This window comes from Pavona decussata, unplaced genomic scaffold, assembly GCF_977016875.1.
Source record: "Pavona decussata unplaced genomic scaffold, jaPavDecu1.1 SCAFFOLD_156, whole genome shotgun sequence".
Taxonomy (NCBI): Eukaryota; Metazoa; Cnidaria; class Anthozoa; order Scleractinia; family Agariciidae; genus Pavona; species Pavona decussata.
In genome coordinates, this window is record NW_028145568.1 from 5,302,516 (window position 1) to 5,324,008 (window position 21,493).

The 21,493-nt window shown below is 39.0% G+C and overlaps 1 protein-coding gene across 2 annotated transcripts; it reads right to left on the minus strand.

The window, feature by feature from the left end:
- Positions 1–638: 638 nt before the first annotated feature.
- On the minus strand, positions 639–21,482 carry LOC146465490 (N-alpha-acetyltransferase 15, NatA auxiliary subunit-like). Of its 2 annotated transcripts, none has more exons than XM_085128391.1 (22): positions 21,308–21,482; positions 21,103–21,187; positions 20,818–20,922; positions 20,101–20,189; positions 19,889–19,957; positions 19,144–19,278; positions 18,548–18,686; positions 16,373–16,492; positions 13,542–13,637; positions 12,813–12,919; positions 11,917–11,989; positions 10,799–10,965; positions 9,938–10,090; positions 8,658–8,866; positions 7,845–7,914; positions 7,111–7,255; positions 5,911–5,999; positions 4,274–4,382; positions 3,481–3,579; positions 3,063–3,206; positions 2,779–2,876; positions 639–1,506 (listed from the first exon to the last, which is right to left on the minus strand). In XM_085128391.1, exons 1-22 carry the CDS (start codon positions 21,356–21,358, stop codon positions 1,303–1,305), a joined length of 2,556 nt encoding a protein of 851 aa, XP_084984517.1. In that variant the 5' UTR covers positions 21,359–21,482; the 3' UTR covers positions 639–1,302. The 2 variants fall into 2 exon arrangements, with proteins under 2 accessions (XP_084984517.1, XP_084984516.1); XM_085128390.1 differs by having other exon boundaries at positions 18,548–18,701.
- Positions 21,483–21,493: the final 11 nt, after the last annotated feature.

Sequence of the window (21,493 nt, forward strand, 5' to 3'; positions counted from 1 at the left end):
ATATGAGCCATTTCTTCCAAACACCCACCTCCTCATGAGCAATGATTCACCTAAGGTATTTGTGATAACTAATGTTAACCAGGGACACTTTCCATACAGCCTAAATTTTCGGATTGCAAATGGAAAGCACGGATCAAGCGGAAATGTCTGGTACAAACAGGTAACTTGTTCCATTTGAGCAAAATTACATTTCCATTTCCATTCCATTTTGCATTTTTGTCTTCTCGATCATGACCAATCACTGCACCATCACTTGAGTTTTCTGATCTTCCAGTGGGATTGCAAGTTTTGAACGGATAGAAAAAAAAAAGCCTTTCCAGTTGAAACGGAGAATTTCCCAAATTTCCAACCGAAAATTCTGCCTAGATGGAGAGCTTCCAGGACTCTTTGTCGAGGCCATTGGTGGTAAGACTGGGGCCAAAGGAGAGAAAAAAGGGCATATAATTCATGATAAGGTAAGGGAGACTATATGGAGGGTTGGGTGACTATATGGAGGGCTGGGTGACTATATAAGGGTTAGGGTTGGGATTAGTGTTATGTGGGTGGTATCTTACCATGAAAAAGTGTTAACGTCAATTCGTAGTTTTCCTCTCGTTTGTCTTGAAACTCTCAATAACTCAACAATGTTACAGCGAAAGTAACTCTGCGGAATTATCATTTATTATTTCAAAATACACCGAATTGTCATTTACTGAAAAGGATTTTATTGGCTGAGGCTAACGAATTTTCCGCAACTGCACTGTCATTTTTCACTAAGTTCTTCATGTTGAAAATCTACGATGGGACAAGTCCCAGACGATTATCATCCTCGGAGACACAGGGGGAGATAGTGAGGACAACACGGATTCTTTTCCCGCCCGTTTCGACTTTTTCCTGGTCCCTACTATCTCCCCCTTAGTCTCCGAGGATAGGCGATTGTCTGCAGTAAAATTTCGGAATTTATCGAACAGTCGAAGCATTCGGTACGTGTGCAATGTACATCAATAGTCTCGCGTGTATGTCGAACATTGTTTGTGGCAATTATTCATCAATACATCAACCTCTGTAAGAAGACTTCTGAAAAGTATCCGCGAAGCTTTCCATCATTAAACAGACCGATCAAGACTTGAGCAATCTTCCAAAGTGTTAAAAACCCAAGAACATTTTCCACACAAAGGCTTTGTTATCTTCCTAGTGTTAGCCGAAGTGCCTGCCAAGATGAACTCGAGTCATTGTTCTTGCTCCCGCGCTCCATAAATTTAAAACATTGTTCATCGCGTCTCCATAAAATCGTAGGTTTCCTTTCCTTGTGTCTTTGCCCTTTCATGCTAGCCCATCGAAAAGTGGCTCAGTTGCAATCGTTTGAGCGCTGTCCACACCATTCACGCTCCCAGAAGCTCCATCATCTTTCGCGAACACAGAGGCCAGTGGGAACAGTGTCCGGCACTTGAGGAAGTACTCCTTTGTCAGATCACTGCACTCGCCGAACGCGCCTTCCAATAGAGTATTGTAGATCAACGTACAGTTCTGTGGAAAAAGAATATGTTAGGCCCGGTTCAGACGCAGAACTTTTCATGAGCCGAACTTAATACCTCGAATTAAGTACATGAAAAGTTCAGCGTCTGAATCAGTTGATAACGGCTGTTTCAATTTGGAACGGCTCAGCCGGGAATTTCGGCTTTGGAACGGCTTTGATTCAGACGTCGAACTTTTCATGAGCCGAGCCTAATGCATAAATTATTATAACGTATTTCAAATAATAATAAAGAAATAAACAAACAAACAAACAAACAAAAAAAAAACGCTAACATTTCGATTGGTTTTGCTTCAAGTAAATTTAGTTCGGCGTCTGAATCAAAAGGCGGGATTTTCGTGATTTGGGCCGACCTTAATTTGAATTAAGTTCGGCTCATGAAAAGTTCAGCGTCTGAACTGGGCCTTAGATGACAGTCTTCTATCCCGCTACGCCCAGTGAACAAGGACATAACTGACGTGTTTAAACATAGTCGTAGGTTAGCCAAAATGTCAACTTCGAAGTTACCTTACAAACTCATTTGGCCCCGGGACACTTACATATTTTTAATATTCACACCCCGTCTCCCTCTTCCTCGGCAGAGAAATTAACTGCTGCTGTTTTAACAATATTGCGTTTTATGAGGACAACGTTAATTTTTGCAAGTATCCCAGCCATTTTGTAAACGCCTCTAGCTTGTGGAGCTTGCAATATTACTGGCAAGTGCAAACTTTGACCGACGGAGCGCCTTCTCCATTCCCTTTGTGGATGGTAACTGCGGATCAAATTTCACCGTTCTTGTTATCAGTTATTGCTTGGACGAGACATGATTCTTCACTGCACTGTGTGGTGAATTCAATGGAAGAAAGAGATCGGACATCAGCTTGCACTTTAGACGAAGGACTACACCAAATGTGTACCACTTCAGGCATGAACCGCATTCACTAACTCATTGTTGAATAGAAAAAGGCCACTGTTTAGGAACAATACTTAGGAATCAGTAAGACCACTTCGGATATAAGCACCAGTGCATGTACTTGTCGCAAGCATAAGCATAAGCACAAAGACCACAGCATTTTCATTCTTGCAATTGCAAAAAACAAACAAACAAACAAACAAACAAACAAAAATAACAACAAACCCTTACATCAAATCATTCAAGCTTTTTGCCAATGGCCGTATTTATCTTGGAAGACAAATAATTCGTCTGAGACACACTATTCGTCAAGATAAATTCGGGACGCATAAAACAGAGGCACTGAGCGAGAACTTTTCAGGAATCTCACCTCTAATGTCCTGTCTTCAAGCTTATCAGACAAATCTGTAACAAGCGCCAGCGCATCATCAACTTTGGAGGGATCCAACAGGCACATCATTTTGCTTCCTAAAAACACAAGTGAAAACGAACTTATGTCTCAAATCTACGACTGTGTCTCACAGACTGACCTGGGAGTAGACTGTAGATACAGTAGAGTCCAGTATCTCGAGCCTTGTGGGTACTAGGAAAAAGGTTTCGATATTCGAGGCACTCAGGCAGGGAGAATAACAACAGCTTATAAATAAACTATACCTGAAAGTCTATGAAGCAACGACTGAGAATTTTGTTCCAAGAAATCGGAGTTGAACTGCTTGAGGTCTTTGCTACCAACTAATGTTTTGAGTTCTCGTTCTATTACAGTTGACACTGGTACCTTCAAATCTGTTGACTCTGATACTGAAAAATAACAAAAAAAAAAATGAATATATGGATGAATGGAAGGAAGGAAAGCGGGAGGAAGGGAGGGAGTGAGGGAGGAAGGAAGAAAGATACGAAGGAAGGGAGGGAGGGAGATAGTCTGAAATGTCAGCCGTCTCCTCCCCCTAACCCACAGGGGGCACTGAGGGTTAGGGGGAGGAGACGGCTGACATTTCAGACTAGGAGGGAGAGAGGGAGGGAGGGGGGGGGGGAGGAAGGGATTAATGATAGGCAAAACTTCTCTATAATTTACCTTTGACAGCAAGCTTGACCAAATGTTCATGTAGCTTGGGATGGTTTGGATTGATGGCGTGGGCTCTCTTGACAGACTGTAGCATCAGTAGAAGTTTACCTACAGAGAAACAGATGAAAATCAAATACGTTTTCTGGAAGCGAAAAATTCATCATTTCACTCACATATCAGCTCTCTCAAGATGTCCTACTAAGCATTTTTTGCTGTTTACAAAGTAATTTTTAATTCACACCTAATCCACCGAGCAGCTGAGATGACCCAGCCACCCTTTACTTCTTATTATTTCTTTTACGCTGAAAAGTTCCTAAATACACCAGAACGATTTAAGGGCTTTTTTGAACCTACTGCCGGCAGTCTTGCAACAAAAATTTTGTAATTCTGGGTGGCTGACGTTGTCTGCTGAGCACTATTCTTTTAGCGATTTCCGGTTAAAACACTGGAACATTAAAAACAGAGGAAATGTAATGTCAACTTTTAGAGGATGTCAAGTTACAGCTGTGAAGCAGCAACATTCACAGACTTGTACAATCTTTGCAGGCAATACATTAATTTCTTTTTAAGTGAATTACAAAATCAAACAGGAAGCATGCCACGTGCGGTTTTTTTTCTTTTTTTTTTTCTTTTCAATTAGAAAACAAATGCAAAAGTTCTGAGGCAAACTGGAGTGAATAAATTACAACTATTCTTCTTTGAGATCTCTTTCTGACGAATCAAGGGCAAAATCACAAGAAATTCACATGTTAGATTCCACATAAACTTTATGACACAAGGTACAACAGCTGTCTAAACATACTTTTTCGTATAAAGAGTTCATATGCCAGTAAGTGAGTTTCTATTCTATTTGATGCCAGGTTTTGTAATGGCCTTAGGAACTTGAGGGCTTGATCCAAGGGGTCCGAGACCTGAAAAAGTCACAAATGAAGCGTAAAAGAGCAGGAAAAAAATGTAGTGCAGTGCTTTTCCTTTAAAATTGAGTGTGGCATGCATAAATTTAGCTACTTTGTAGTAAATGTGAAAAACACCCAAAAAGTCACTTTAGGCATTTTTTCAGTTCACCCTTCAATTTCTGCTTATCAAACAACAGAAACATTGACAAAACACAGCTTCAACTAAATGAACCTGTTTCAAAATACGACTTGTAAGTAATACACTACTCAGGCAAAACAAAATGCATGCACCTTGTGTGAGCAGCAACCACTCCCCAGTAATTTTTAGCCATGACTTGTTGTAATGTAATGCATTCAGAAATCATATTGTAGTTTAACCTTTTTACTCATGCCATGATCCCACAAGTTTAGAAATGGCAGATGTTCGAATTATCTTTTGTGTCGCAAATTTCTACAGATACCCCAAGCTCTATGAGTCTTTGTAAACAGTCTTTGTATTAGGGGTGGGGGCTGAAATGTTCCTTTCTTTGTTTGCTACCTTGGGAGGACTGCAGCTTCAAATCCAATGGCACCAGTAAAGGCTAGCTGTAGCCTCTTGCTGTAGTGTTAGCTTTTATCATACAGTCAAAGGTAAGTTACCACCCTTGCATGAGACATGAATTGCATCAGGTGCTACACATCACGTTTTGAGACTCTTCAGATTTCATTGGTATTGATGTTTTAGCTTATTACATGTAACTACCGGTATATTAAATATTTTTCTTTAGGTTACTGTTGCATGCAGATGATCATGAATATGTCTGTGCTAATTTATGTGACACAAAAAATATAATAAAATTCTTTTTGTGATGTGTAGCTGCAAGAAATGGCTGATAATCAAACTGTTGTCATTGCAACTTATGAAAGCTGCTTGCAAGTAAAGCCAGAGCTGTCATTAATAGCCATAACCTGAAACACCTGTTATGGCTGAATGCCTTTGAAAGAACCTTGATCTTTTGGCAGATTTTGATGGTTGTAGGGTCATTTTACTTAGAAAGCAACGAGATTACTATGGGTGAAAAGCCCACTGCCACTTGTGGCTAAAACAGTATATAACATAAAAAGAAAGAAGCAAGACCCAAAAGGGGCAGGTGCAACAGGACAAATGTCTCATGCGAGGCACCGCCCCCGGATTAAGACCTAAATTAAAACAAAAAGCATACACAAGCATTTTTAAGAAGACGAAAAAAAATTAAGGGTGGCATGGGCATGTTGGGACTAGCGTCCACGTGCAGGGGTAATTGAGTTCATATACCCTTGAAAGATGAGTGCTCATTAATTAGCGGACAAAAAGTTGAAGAGCATTAGGCGAGCAAAAACTGGTTGGGGGTGCTAGCTTACAAACATAGTTCCAAAGTTTAACTATTCTGTTAAAGTACGAAGCCTGAAAAGTAGATGATTTACAGAGAGGAGTACGTAGATTAAAGGAGTCACTTTGTCTTGCACGTCCGTGGGAAACAAAAAATATGTAGTTTGCAAAGGGATTAAAAATCACAGTACCTACCCTGGACAATGAATCTGGTTCCAAGGGTGGTTCTTTTAACGGGTCAGCTTTCTTCTCATTCTCTTTGTTTTCCTTCACATCAGTGTTTGCTTTAGAAAAATCAAAATATAGAATTAAAGTAAGTAAAATAGCAAAGATAATCACAAGCCTTTGTGGAGATATAAAGATACATCTAAAACATCTTTTCAGGAATGTTGTGGGCATAAGAAAATCAATCAGGTGTGACAATAGTAAACCACAAAATGCCTTAACCCTTTCCTGCCCGGGGGAAATGTCGAATTTTTCTAAATCGTCAACTATGAACTGGGAGACAACATGTGATATACCATTTAAAAGGTATTTTCTGGGGTGTGCTGTAAATCACACCAACAGAGATGGAGGAAGTCACATATTGGAGTGGGATGTCCCCCTAAACTATAGCTTAATGTACAGCTCTTAGTGCATTGCTTGTTGTAAGATACCAGTTGGACCCTTAACGTACAAAGGAAAAAAAACCCCAAAAGTTTGAGGGGTGGTAAATCAAGTCTCATATAGGAGGGGGGCATGATTTTATGCCTTCAATTTAATGATCTTTCAAAGATCTATAGGCCGGCAAATTCCATACAAATTGACCAAATACTGAGCTCATAATTGCATCTTGTGCCATATGGCACTCTTAGGCGGGAAAGGGTTAAGGTCTAATCTCCCACCCAATGGCTGATCTTTATTTTTGCCCTTGAAAACATATACCACCAGGATGATGTGCAGAATGGAAAATCCATTTTGTTTGATGTGCAATTGTGTACAACAATGAGAATGACACCCCCCCCCCCCCCCCAACCCCTATCCTGCTGTTTTTGCCGTTTGGTGTTTAGATTTGGCAGTTGTTTTCCTTTCACTACAATGTACTACTTTCAAGTCCCAGGGGACCACTTGGTCTTAGCTACTGTGCTTCCTCGGCCATTTCCTTTTTCTTTTCCCACTTTATGTTTGTAACTTGTTTTTGGCAAAGCAAAGCTAAATAAATAAAAAAGAGATAAATAAATAAAATGATCCCAAGGGAGACTGCTATTGGCAATTTACTGAAAACTGTATCAAGCCATTGAAATATTTCATTCAGTGTCTTCTGTTTTACTATGTTTTGCAAAAGAGTGATTTCTTTCATAATGACATCTGTAATGAAAAGAGTTGATCCCACTGAAGACACTACATGTATCTCACCTTTCTTGTTCTCCTGAGCTTTCTTCTCACGTCTTCTTTCCTTACTGCGCAGCTTTTTTAGGTCCTTAGCAGACAGCTCGCTGGACCCAGCTTCAGTATCTTCATCGTTAGCAGCAAAGGGCTTGTCGTGGAGCCGCAAATAACACTATGATGAACAACAACAATTTGCTAAGTTATCCTCTTGATGGCGATACTCAAACTTGGCAGACTCAATAGTTTTTAGCAACTTGCAGTAGTCACTTCATGGTGCAGGTAAATTTAGGTACAGGTAAAGTTCCAGTTGTATAACAGGAGGCCCAGGTAGGCCAGGACTTAACCTGGGATAGCAGCATAATGAAAACAGGAGTTATACTCCGGCCCCCGTTCCCGGTGGACAGGGGGATTCAGGGTACCGTGGTTTCGGACCGTTTTCCTTACGATGTTCCCATAGTTTCAATGCTACAGTAGGGTGTTAACCTGACGTTTATAAATGTGGTTTCAGGTATTTCACTGATAGGCAGAATTACAGCTTATGTAATGGTAAATTGCAGTTTTGGGCACCCCTCCAACCCCCACCCCTTTAGTTGATCTATTTACAGCCGGTTAATTGGGTACTCACTTAGAAAAGACAGAAAAACAGACAGAAAACATGCCAAGTTTGTGCCAACATTTATGTCGGTTGTGCCCGCATCACCCAATAATCATTTAGAAACTCTGCAATATCTTAAGGCTTTTCTTTTCCACTAAATTCATACCTCTATAGCCATTTTGGCAGCTTTGAAATAGAATCTATGACTCCGAAGAACATCCTCAAGACGAAGTAACCTAAAATCAGAAAAAAAGAAAAAAAAAGAAAAAAGGTTTCAGTTTTGTAACCTGCATCAGAACCATACACTGCAGATGCACAGGCTAATTTTGGGAAAGAGGGAAAATAAGGCTACAAATTAAAAGTGACCATAATTATCATAAGAAATACATGGGGAACAGTAACAAGAATCTGTTGATATCAGAGCTCAAAGGCTTAATGAATGAGAACAAGTGTAATGCTCTGATTACGACAATGCGTAGAGAACTTTATGAACACATTCTGTTTTTTTTTTTTGCATTACTGTCCAGTTACCAAACTGCAATTAGTAGCTGCACTGTCATATTTCATCCCCTGATTAATGGTACATTGGTAAAAATAATCAAGACTGATTATTCTGTTACTGTGTAAGATTTCTTCAAAACCGTTTCACTGAGGCATATTAAAACAAGTTACAGTCGACTCCCGATAACTTGACCTTCAAGGGAAATTGAAAAAAGTTCAAGTTATCGGGAACTCGAACCTTCAAGGGAAATTGAAAAAAGTTCAAGTTATCGGGAGTTCGAGTTATCAAGGGTAAAATTATATAAAAAATGACCTAAAGGGAAAGGAAAATTGGTTCGAGTTAGCGAGGGGTCCACATACACTGTAATGTAGCATTTTTGGTCAGGTATAAGAAACAGAGGGGAGTTTAGAAACTTAAGTTGCAGAAGAGATGAAACACACACAAGACAACATCCTTTTTTCATTAGTTATTAGTTACCTGACATATGCCCTTAATGTCATCTTTCTCATGCAGTAAGTATGGAAGTCAAACTGATCCTCTGTGATCTCATCAAAGTGTCTCTCTATCTCATGAGCTTTCTTCAAAGCATCTCCTAGTTTGCCCAGCCTCTGGTGAGCGTAGCCGCTTTCCGTTTGGAACCACATACACTGCATCTCATTCAGGTTCTCGGCAGCACCAACCCCTTCCTGAAAAACAGATTTATCAAAAGATTGTTAATCATGCCAAGTATGGAAATGTGGAATCACAATAAGGTAAAAAGTGTCCAATTAAATTTGAAGTCTTTATTAAATCAGTCACAACATACATGTAATTTTACAATCAATAATCAATCATATCCAGAGGGTGAGATCGAACATGAATCAACAAGAAGCATTTTCCCTGACTATTCACACCACTAACCAATTTTCATAAACCACCAATGGCAAATCTTTTAGCAACAAAGCTAGCAATAAAGCCACAGAAATCAACTCCATTGAATATAATTTAAGGGAAGGATGTTACCTTTGCCAACAAGGAAACGCTTCTGCAAAGGCAATGGCTTGCCAAAAATGAAATTCCCCGACGTTTCACTTACTTTGGGTTAGAATGAATAATTTCCCTGGATTTGATGCAAAAATTCCCTGACTTTTCCCTCAGCAGGCAACCCAGTTATTGTGTTCTATTAGTGTCAAAACTCAGAAGTCTTTGGACCAAAAAACTACACACCAAAGACTTCTGTACATTGATGCAGAAAACTGAATTCAAAGTAGCTGATTGCTGTGTACAGACTTGCATTTTATGTACATGCTCTTGTTATACAAGTCACCCCTACTCTCCTGCTTTTTCCCTACAACTTCCAGTCCTCATATTCAAAGTCCTGTACCAAAGCACAACATCCTCACAGCTTTGTTTTAGCAAATTCAGATTTTATGGAACCACCTTAATATGTGCTAGACTGTCAGGAATGTAAGGGGTGGATTCAATGTTTCAGTCAGAAGGGCATTCAGGTGACCTATCCTGTATGGATACCCCCTGTTGAGGGAAAATGCATTCAGCATTCACCTAGAATCGTTTGAAAAACACATACAAGGAACATGTCCAGCTTGGATGCCCAACTTTCATTTTCTAGCTAAACGTCTGGGTGAAATTTGCTAACCCGATCCAAACGTTTGCTAGCCCTGGGCATTGGGCCAGTGAATCTTTTCCAGCGCAATAATTATTTTTCTACCCTACATTATCATCTCTGTAAGGATTAACACAAACTAATTGAAACTCACCCTTGTAAACAAGCCACAAGTCTCCTCAGCTTTTTGAACTTGATTAGCTCGCAGCTGGTACTTGGCACATTTACAATTCACATATCTATCGGCAGTGTCAAGGGATCGAGCCTCATCCATGCACTGTGCTGCTCTCTCCATGTCACCACCATGCTGGAGAAAAATATTTACAAAATTAACAAACTGTTCTGATTTTGGGGGGGGGGGGGGGATTAAAACTTGTGCCCAAAACCTATTATAATCAACCATAATGTGTACCTCTGTGGAAAAACCAGCAAAAAGAATACACAACACACTGTTTTAATATGCTAAACAAAAGAAAATCTCTTTAACATGCAAGCTCTATGTCATGATGAAGACCTCAGTAAATTTTTATTTTGCCTGTACAAGTATTGTGTAGTACAAACAAAGCTAACAAGGTGTGTGTCAGGATTGGAAAATGAAAGGGATCCTACAAAATGCATAAAGTTTTGGTTTCAGTGAAGACATTTAAATGCATGCAAGATTAAGTTGCATTGTCTAATCCATGAAAAACATCTGCTCATTTCGTCAGATGTTTTATGGCTGTGGATAATTTTTAAAAGGGCACTGTCACCTATTTTACGGTCACTTTGAATGGCCAAAAGACATGAATGACTCAATCTTCCTTGGCAAAATCCCTTAATATTTTCCAGGTGTTCTAATCGGAGCAATTTCATGTTAGAAAAAGGTTTTTCATCAAATATTTGATCAGTTTCGACCAAAATACAACAAAATGACCGTGACAGCTAGTGCCCCTTTATGTGTGCCTTGAAATTAGAAGTAAAAAATGATGCAAAACAAGAGATCAGAGATACCATCAAAATGTTGGTTGGCAGGTACCTTGTAAATCCTGGCTTTGACCATGTAAGCTTCAATGAGAGTCGGTGTGTGTTCTAAAGCCTTGTCTATATACTCCATAGCCTTTTTGCTGTCCCGCAAATAATCAAAATGTTGGGCTAGGAAGTGATACACCCATAGAATGGCTGTTGGGGGCTCAAGATCACCACCTGAATCAAAGAATGTGTTTCGGTCAATATTATATTCAGGAGCCGGAAGGATGCTATTGGAAAGATTATACTACTGGATCCGGTTGTTCAAAAGCTGATTAACGCTAATCCCCAATTCAAAATTATCCAATGTTTTCATCTCGCTCATTTAAAATGTTTTTAAAAGCTAATTTTAAGCTAAAGTTAAAGAAAAGTCCTACGTCAAAACTGAGGAACAAAATTTATTTAAAGAGTCCTCACTGATTAGCAATTAAACTCGAATCAAAGTTCACGTTAACCCAGGATTAGATTAATGAGGGCTTTGAACAACTGGGCCCTGGTCTGATCTGTGTTATTGGCAAATGACTTCATAGTTACCAATATTTCTCCCGTGACATTTCAAATAAGTATGAGTAAGTGCTACTCAAAATCTCTGGTCTACTTACAAACTAGTGAGAGAGTTACTCTGCCATAATAATGGTACCATTGTGTGACTGGAAGTCAATCCTGGTGGAAACTGAACTTGTGGCTTTTTATTTATTTATTTATTTATTTATTTATTTATTTATTTAATTATTTATTTATTTATTAGCTTTGTCCAATAGACATTGCAAGAATGCAATGACATAACAGGAACTGAAAGTAACAGTAAATACATGGACAGGGATACCGCAACAGCTAAGGCCAATTACTGCTTTAACACTCAACTGAGACTTGTGGACAAGCTGGGCTATTTTACTCTATTCGTAGGTGAAACAGATGCTGAACACTGGAACCAGTGGTCTCTAACATGCTGATGTGGTGTTAAGAGGAAGATCATACAATGTAGCTTGGACATGTGGCAAGAAAACTGAATTGCAGTTGTTACAGAAGCGGGACTGCTACAACTTTCATCAGGGATAAAATCAATGAGAGAGAGAAAAATATGTATCTTATTGAGCAAAAATATATTAAATGCAAATGGAACCTAACCTTTCCCTGTTAAAGTGTCAAAGGTGGTTAAATTGTCCAGGTATCCAAGGGCTATGCTTTCAACGATCTTCACCTGAGACAAAACAAGACAGACCAACATGTATGAAGACTCAATGATAATGTACAAAACTAAGTACAATTTTAAAATGATGTTAAATGGAATAACAACACAGTTACACAATGTACAATTAGCAACCAGGAGCAATAATTGTAAGTGTTGGTTGTTCCTTTCAGTAGTGTTCATTTAGTGTTACTCTGCCTGATGCTTATGGTATTCAGTTTGCTCTTCTTTACGAATGTTCTCTACTGGTTTGCTGCAAATTCCCAACATCACAGCTAGCACTGGTTAGCAGTCTAAGGCTTTTGTTGGCATGGACCAGAATCAGCAGTTGTGGTGCACTCAGGGTCATACTTGTCACATTGGCATAGTTTCAAGTGGCCTAAAAAGCTGTGGATTTTTTCCTCCACTGACAAAGTCAGTGTGACGAACACCTTCTATGTGTGCGTATGAAGGGGAAAGAGTGGAGGGAGTTTGCACTCGGTATCAGCCTTTAGGCAGTGTTTCCTTATTCGGGCTGGGGTCTCACCACTTGCCACTGGTCTGTTCCGGCGCACAACCGCTGATTGCAATGCAGTTTCTAAAGTGTGGTTTTTGTTAGCTTTTTTAGGTAAACTGAGGGTCTGACATTTCAAAGGTACAAGGTAATTCTAGCACAAAGACAATATAATGCATGCTATGACAATCTTCAAAGAGCAAACAACAATGTGTATACCCTAAAGGGAATTTCATTTATTTTCTGTTAAATGTGAGACCAGGTCAGCGATCTGTTCAGTCAACGTTCTTTAAAACAAGAAAACAGATAAAAGGAGAGGGAAAAAAAAAATCAGATCTTCACCTTTTCTTTATCTGCATAGAAATTCCTGATATTGTTAAACAGCGGTGGCACTCCTTTATGAATTGCTGGCCTCATGTAGTTGTCCACCAATCTGGCAAAGGTTTCACCTGCAGAAATAACAGCAACAAAATTGTATACACTAACAGGCTGTCACCTTCTGTGAAGCAACAAGAGTAAACTATCCAGGAAGGGTGAAACCAGCATCCAGAAAATGGGGTTTAATATGCAATGCATTGGCAAATACCAGTTACTGGTTTGAGACAAAAATGAACATGCAATGTCAAGTAGTTCTTCCCGTTGTGTCGGTATAAAAGACAGGTACAAGGCATTGCGCATACTCCAGAAAAACTATTGGTTGCAGTGCATCTGTAAAGCTAAGCTAAAGTGATGGACACAATCCATTTTGTGCCTGTGTTTATCTCAGATAACTACAACTACAAACAGCATAAACCAGAAGAACTGAATGTTCACTGCTTGCACAAATTCATCTCAGAGGGACAAAACCTTGTGAGGTTGTCCCAACATTCCGGAAAATTCATTTCCATCTGGCCATTCCTGCTTGGACCCAGTTTCTTCTGTGTAAATTGATTGTGTTGTTTCAGCGTGGGGAAAAATTGTAGATGGAACCGCTTACTGTCAACCAGAAAATGCTGTTCCACTCAACAACTAAATTTTTCGAAACTTGAAATCAAAATGTTTGGCCAAATAGAAAACATCTGTGAAACATACCAGTGGTGAATGACAAAGGCATTCTCTTGGGAGCTTGTGCTCTTGGATACATGTCAACATACTGCATGTATAGGTTGTATCGGTCATCAGGGTCGTCTGAAAAGTAACAAACAGTAAAATGTGTCAAATTCAGGAGACTGGAACCTTCAACAGCACCAATTAAGGTCACGTTTGATTGACTCTATTCCAGAATAAGCATGAGCAAAATACATGTAGCTGTAACAGTTTATTATTACTATTATAATTGTGTCAATTACAAAATTCTTGAATATGATTGGTTCTTAACAGCCCATATTTATAGCTTAATTTTGCTATGTAACTCCAAAACTGTCCGATTTGACCTGTCCGATTACTAGAAGCTTGTAATCGGACAGGTCAAATCGGACAGTTAAAGAACCAATGAAAATCAAGTGGCAAATGCCACTAGCCAATGAAATTTCACTAAATGGCACATGATAACCAATCAAAATCAATGAAAAATCTGTGACCAGGTAAGCTGTCCAGCTTCAACTGGAGAAGAAAAATGGAGGAAACTAACTGAACTAGATTCTCGCATTTTGTTATTGGCACAATTAATTGGTAATAGGACTTCGTGTCGTACAATTCAGGGGTAATCAGGCTCGTAATTTCAAATCGGCCTTGCGCTACGCGCTCGGCCGATTTGAAATTAGTCGCCCGATTACTCCCTGAATTGTACTCCACTCAGTCCTATTACCATTACTTATTATCCCTTTGACTCCTCTCGTGTTTCGATAGGTTTTGCATAAATTAACTTTTTCCAAGAGCAGTTTAACTCACTAAAATGCACAGTACATAAAGAAATATTGTTGGCTTCCAAAATTAACTGCATATTAAACTGGAATGATTAAACAGATGTTTTCTGACGTAAAATAATATGGTTACCTATTAATCATTTGCCGAAAAACACACTTGAACGCAAAAATTGCTAAAATTCATGGCATGTTGATGAAGACCTTTGGCATATCAAATTTCAACCTGCTTATGCAAATTGTCCTTGATTACGCATCTGTCACTTCTCAAACGCATATATATGAATTGACAAAGACACAAAAATCAACAAAAAGCTTTTCCAACAAAACATTTTATTGAAATAAACAATACATTTGCTATTAGAGGCAAAAACCTTTCAGTTTTTTTTCTGTGCGTGCAAACACGCATGTAAAATTTGAACACACTCGTTCCCAGTCGCTATTTATGTGTTTTGTGGGGTGAGAAGATTGGATACGAGGATGGATTGAGGCATGCAGGGTGTCATGGGAAGAGGCGAAGGAAAAATAGCGACTGGCAGATTTCGATCCAATATGGCGTTTGTCTGAAGAGTGATTTCTTTTTTGTTGGCTTGTAATGTCGTGCTGCCGTAATGGCTTCTTTGCGGGAATATTCGCAGGAAGACGAAATATGACTGTGATACTAACCTTTGATCCACAATTCACTGCAAAGGAGCCATTACAGCAGCACGACATTACAAGCCAACAAAAAAGAAATCACTCATCGGACGAACGCTTTAGCTCGTTAAATACCAAACAAGAACCCGCAGTGAATTTTGACTGCAAGAAATGCCTAAAATTAATCCGTTTTCTTGAAAAAGAGCACTGCACGGTTCCACGCACGATTGCACGGATCTGTCAAACGAAATCTGCCAGTCGCTATTTTTCCTTCGCCTCTTCCCATGACACCCCATGCGCCTCAATCCATCCTCGTATCCAATCTTCTCACCCCACAAAACACGTAAATAGCGACAGGGTACGAGTCTGAAATTTGAAGACACTCCGTGTATGTTCAAAGCGATCACTCACAGTAAATTCATGCACGTTTGCGATGAAAATTACAGAAGTTACAGAATTCTGGTTCAAATCATCACTTAAACTATTTGTAAAAAGCAAATCAACATCGGAAAACATCATTTACCATGTTGTCACCATTGTCCTGGTCTAATAAAGTCCATTTGAAGCCCGAGGTCCGGTTTTAATTTTTGAGCCATAAAATTATTTTGGTAGCGGTGTGGAAATTGAAGAGATCACAATGCGAAACGGCTTTTCGTTGTTTTTAAAGGCTTCCAAGTCCTCTTTTTTGGCAGTCGATTATTGTTCACGATTATTCCTTTCCATTGTGAGCTTAAAAAAGATGTACTTGCTTTAAAAGATGAAAAAAACATGTCTTGAGACTTCAGGACCGATTCACGTGCGGCACCATGTTGTAATTTTGCTCAGCTCCATGTGGTAGGTTCAGAAGGATCCTTTCCCCTACCCCCTAAAATGCCTAAAAATATGCGCAAAAGACAGATTCTGATTGGTTTATCATTGGTTTATCATTCTACTAGCTATTATGACCTTTTCAGGACGAAAAAACCCCCAGGAAGGGAGGGAGAAGGTATCAAGTTTCACACGACGGGCATGCTCAAGGCATGGCCGGTTTTGGCCAATGTAGGAGTCAATGGGTTGTTATTATTATTATTATTATTATTATTATTATTATTATTATTATTATTATTATTATTATTATTATTATTATTATTTTTATTATTATTATTATTACTTATGGCTGTCACAGTTACATTTCTCTTTTTAGGTAGAATTGGGAAGACGAATCTACAAACTGTTGACATTTTGACATTGTGTCCCAATAACTCCAAAAGCCTCTCATGAGGGATTTCTAGTAATCATTGTACACGTACGTTTGTATGTATTCCTATTCCAGAATAGTGTAAATCAAATGCACCCAAATCGTAACTTTTGGAATGAGAAGGTCAGAAAGAACAACAGCCACCTTGTAGTGAGAGATACAAATGACATCCACCACAAACAACTTACCCAGTTGTAAAGATTTCTCCAATTCCTGGTAATACCACTTGTTTTCTGGATTTCTTCTCAGTAACTCTTTAAAAACCTTTTCTGCTTCTTTGAGGTGATTCAGTTCAAGATGCAATGATCCTGAATTAAAAAAAAAATACTTGAATTTTAACATGACAGATACAAGGCACAACTGACTTCCTCGGAGGAGGGGAGGGGGTATTCCGTTTCAGAGCTACACGTGGGAGGGGATGGAGAGTGCTTCTTCAAGGGCTTAGTATTAAAGACAAAACTCAGAGTTACTTTGTTCAACATTCTACTAAAAATACAGTGTTGATGGGTTGCATGTTGAAAACTTCTATATACTGAGAACCAAGTTCCCAGTACTGTACAATGTGCACTGTACTGTATAAAAAGTGTACTGACTGAAAATTTATATACACTGGACAAAATCATGTTTGATGTGTTGACGGTCCCCTGCATCCAATATTTTAAAGGGGAAGTATCACGCAAATTTGCTGTCATTTCAAAACCCAAAAAATGTTTGTCTGCCAGCAGAAACAACGAAATAATTGTCAAGTTCGTTATAAATTATCACCCCAGTGCAATAAAATTGTTGATTAGTGCCTCTGGCCAGAGACAGAGTTGGCCGGTGTGGATTGAAACTTGAAAAATATTAGGCTAATGTTTTTCAAGTTCTCGCATTTTTGTTGCCAAAATGCGCTAGAACAGATCATTAGTTGTTCCTTTCAAGAATTCGGTTGATTTCTTTCCTCTCATCATTATAGAGTTACTTGGCAGCTGATTGAAGGTCTTATTTCATCATTTTTAACAAAAGATATCAAAAACCCCATGATACTTCCCCTTTAACTCCAATAATATTTTGAATTTATCCTGCTTGCCATCTAAACAGGAGCCTTATTAACCCATTGTGCACCAGCCGTTTCCAGAGGTTTTCCAAAATTCAGCAAAATTGGCAAAGTGGTTATTTCCTACCCCATGTGCAGTAAAAATACATAACTTAAAGGGCAAAAAAAAAAAAAACAACACCCCTTTGGTCTACGATAGCTCAAATTTCTAATTATGGAATAAAATACACTAGTTGCCAATTGCAAATTTTTCAAAAAACAAACTTGAAGGTAAAAATTTCCGAAATTTCAATGTAATTTGATCCGGCGTCACCTGGGCGAAATTTGGTCCGTCTTGAGAGCATGTGTTTGTTTACGCAAGATTACACAGTTGTCACGTTTTCTCAATGAAAATAGAAAGAAAAACACACAGAAACCTTTCCTAAATTTCCTACAAGTGAATTTCAAAGCGAATTTATCGAGCCGTGCAGGGCACGTTTTTCAATAATTTCGCAAAAACTGTTCAGAATACAAAGAATCGGTCAATTAGAATAGTATTTCAGTACAAATTCACAATCAAACCTGTATGTTTTTGGCTGTTGAATTCCCAGAAATACTCGAAAATTACGCAGAAAGTCTGTGGCCTGAATAATGTTTTGAGATGTCCGCTCGCTCGTCGCTTGGATAAAACAACAATTTGTACTTGAAGTACTATTTCTTCGCCATTATTTCTCGGATTTCCGCTGTTGAAACTGTTGAGTATTCCTTAGTAGTTCTTCTTTTGATTTACCATTTCAAAAAGGTGTGTTTTCCTTCGGAAAACGCAAAAATCGGCGAATAAAAATCTAGCCACGCGGCCCACGAGGCAAAAAAAATTTGAAATTCGACTCCACATCCTTTAGACAAAAAGCGCTTTTGTCTAGGTCCCCCAAAGACCTAAAAATATGTGTGCAGTAAGTGGATTCTGATTGATCAGTCCTTTCTGAAGACAATGACAACAATAGGGGACAAAAAAATATCTTCTAGGGAGGGGTAAGACCCGAAGGCGGACCGAGCGCGAGGATGCCTGAAATCGCGACCGGTTTTGGCCGGCACAGTGTGTTATGGGTTAAGGTGAGTAGCTGGGGGTTAAAAAGGGCTCTAAACAAACTTTACAAATTCACAAAAAGTTCAGTTACATTGTAAGACACTATTGACACCTCTCACAGCTTCACACTTTTGGGCACTGAGTTGAAATTGTACATTGTGTAAATGAAGCTAACAATGAGACTGTATTTCTCTCGTAACTTGCTAATCTGAAACCTGCAAAAATTACCTTGCCACGCAGACAAGTTCACTGCACACATACCTTTGATTTCCCGCACTGCAAGTTTATCGTGCATCAATGGTTCATACTCTGTCAAGTGTTCCAAGGCCTTTCCTGGTCTTCCTGCTTCTCTAAGCACCATATTTTGATAAAGCAGCAATTCTCCATGTTCAACATCAAACTTTGAAGAAGAAATCTGTGTCAAGAGCACAGTACCAAAGAGTAAAATGATACTAAGCAAACTGGAAACACATGCTTCTAAACAACAGCCTCAGAAAAGCCAAACCTCCAGCTAAACCAGACTCGGGACAGAATTCAGGAACTGGCGATTGACAACATCACCAGCCACTAGCTATAGACAAGGAAAAACAGTCTAAATGTAGTAAAAGAAACATCATGCTAGTCCCTGGCTAAGGTTGTTTGTCAAAAAAGACACTAGATATGGTTGACTCATGAAGTCTATTTTTTAAACAGTTTATAAAGTGCATTAACCCTATTTACAAGAGTAAAATGCCTGCTGCAAACCAAGTGTGAATTCGACCATGAACTACATTCAAAAGAAAAAAGGGCAAAACATTACCATACACACCACATCTAACAAACAAACACACCCATTATTTGATCTGGCAAAAACTTACGTTCTGGGTTTTCCGAAACTCTTCTAATATCGTGAAAGCCATGTTATAATCTTTAAGCAGATGATAAGAGATTGCATAACCAATCCAGGAGGCTCTTTGACCTGGTCTTAGCCTGAGTAACTGGTACCTAGTTTCCTGAAAGGAAATAAAATTCATGTCCCCATTTTTACATCTATTCACAGAGAAATGCAGGGATGCTAATCTCTAGACACTCCAAATCTGGAGATTTTTTCGTTTTGTGCCAACTCCCCATCATCAACCCCCTACAACACCTTCAATTAATAGGCCCACGTCGATCCCCCTCTCCACCCTTCCATCCGAAGGGATTGCCCTCGTCACTTTCCTGCAAAATCAGCCCTTTTCCTGTAGTTTTTATATCTGAGAGATTCCCCAACAATCCGGAAGAGTTGGCATGTCTGTAAATGTTCTCAACCACAAATGAACCACTAGATGGTGGTCATACAAATCCTACTATTTGCTACAAACTATATGGCTATAAATCTCTTTGTTTAACAACTGTGCCTTCCAGGTTGATATCTAGATTTTTTTATGCATACCAGATGTTTGTTATAACTCAATTTAGAGACTGTCACCATCATTCTTCTAGATGGATTGAAACCGAAAATCTCCAAAATGTCAGCTAGTCATAATTACAGTGTTTCACGATTTTATTACAACAAGTATATAAACTCTTCCTAGTGTGCTTCTGGCTTATACATGTATACTCTATCATTTATTCACATACCCTGTAGCCTTCAAGATCACGCATCTGAATTTGAAGCAGTGACAGATCTCTCAAAATTTGGATATTTTCCTGTGGGACAACAAGGAGAAGAAACACTTGAATTAACTCCAAGAATTATCAATTTTTCCAATCTGTCCTTCCAACAGGGTTATACTGCCAAGGAATAAAGATTCTGCAGTTGTAGAAAAAAGAAACAAAAATGCCCAACTAACCTTATCCCACTTTAGAGCATTCCTGTAGCACTTGATGGCCTCATCATATTTCTTATCTGATCTCTGTAACAAACCATAAACATGCCAACCTGTCTCGTGGTCAGGGTAATATAACACAAATGGCATAATACAAAAACAGTCTAGAAAGACTATATAATAAAAACCTGGCACCTATGCGATAATGGACAAAAGCCAACAAACCATAGGTTGAAATACTCTCAAGCATCACAAGGCATTTTATTTTTAAATTACATTACATCATCTATAACATTTATTTTCAGGCATGAAACTAAAACTAGGAATGGGTTTCGTATTATTTTCAGACTAAAAAAAACAACAACCAGTTACACCAATTTTATTTGAATAAAATCACCAGAAAATTAATTTCTGTTTTGATGGTGCCAACATGTGATCGACCATAATATTGCCATTTTAGCACGTTCATAAAAATTATAAACTTATATCTGCATCACTGCAACCGAATTAAAGTTAAAGAAAAAGTTGATGACAAAATCATCACATCTTGGGAAGGAATACAAAATGTACAATTACAAACACCAGCCATAAATTTCCAACGCTGGAAAATGTCACACATTTACAATTCAACAACAAACAAACATGTACAGACAAGCATGGACACACGTGATTTCACTTTCTTACCTAAAATAATTGACAAAAATTCACACGTATGCAGTTAAGTTTGAATGACAAGGATACACACATGACTCTTGAGATCATTACGAAGTCCTCTACGCACAAACTCGTAAGCTTCCTCTTTTCTTCCAAGGCAGTTGAGAGTCAACCCTTTCATAGCCAAGGTTTCTGTACAAAGGAGCAGTTAAAAAGAGCTTCGGATTAAACAATACAGCTTTAAATACAGCAAGTTGTGGTTATCGTGTTTAGTTCCCTACGAGACATTAAACTGAAGCTTAAGTTGAACCAACTTTCGATCTGTGAATCGATCAAGCTACAGTATGTAAAATGTAAACACTTCGTCCTCACCTCCGTGCTCCGAAAATTTCGGGTTTGAAAGGATCTGCTTGGCAAACTTCAGCCCATTCTTGTACTGTTTGTGTTCGTAGCATTTCTACAAATATGATCAAAAGGAAGTGTAAACGCACTCCGAAATCGACAAGGCGTGCTTGCGCCAGTCACGAGTCATGTCTGCATGCTACGCCAGCTCTAAGCAGCGTCGTGGAACACTTACCAAGATTCGCTTGAACAAGGCGTTTTCCTTGGGTGGTAGAGTAGTCGGCATGGTGGTGAACTACGTAAGGACAGGCCTCTACCACCGAAAGGTTAAATTTGCTTCCCGGCCTCGTGGAACAAGCAAAAAATGGCGACCGAACTTGCTGAACATGCTACCCAGAATCCTAAGGGCGCTCGTTAACTT

Coding starts and splice junctions, on each gene's coding strand:
- LOC146465490 (XM_085128390.1), bottom strand. CDS start 21,358: ATGCCGACTACTCTACCACCCAAGGAAAACGCCTTGTTCAAGCGAATC. Junction 18,702..19,143: donor AGTTTCGGAAAACCCAGAAC/GTAAGTTTTTGC, acceptor CTCTTGACACAG/ATTTCTTCTTCAAAGTTTGA. Junction 3,580..4,273: donor TGAACTCTTTATACGAAAAA/GTATGTTTAGAC, acceptor GTTTCTCTGTAG/GTAAACTTCTACTGATGCTA.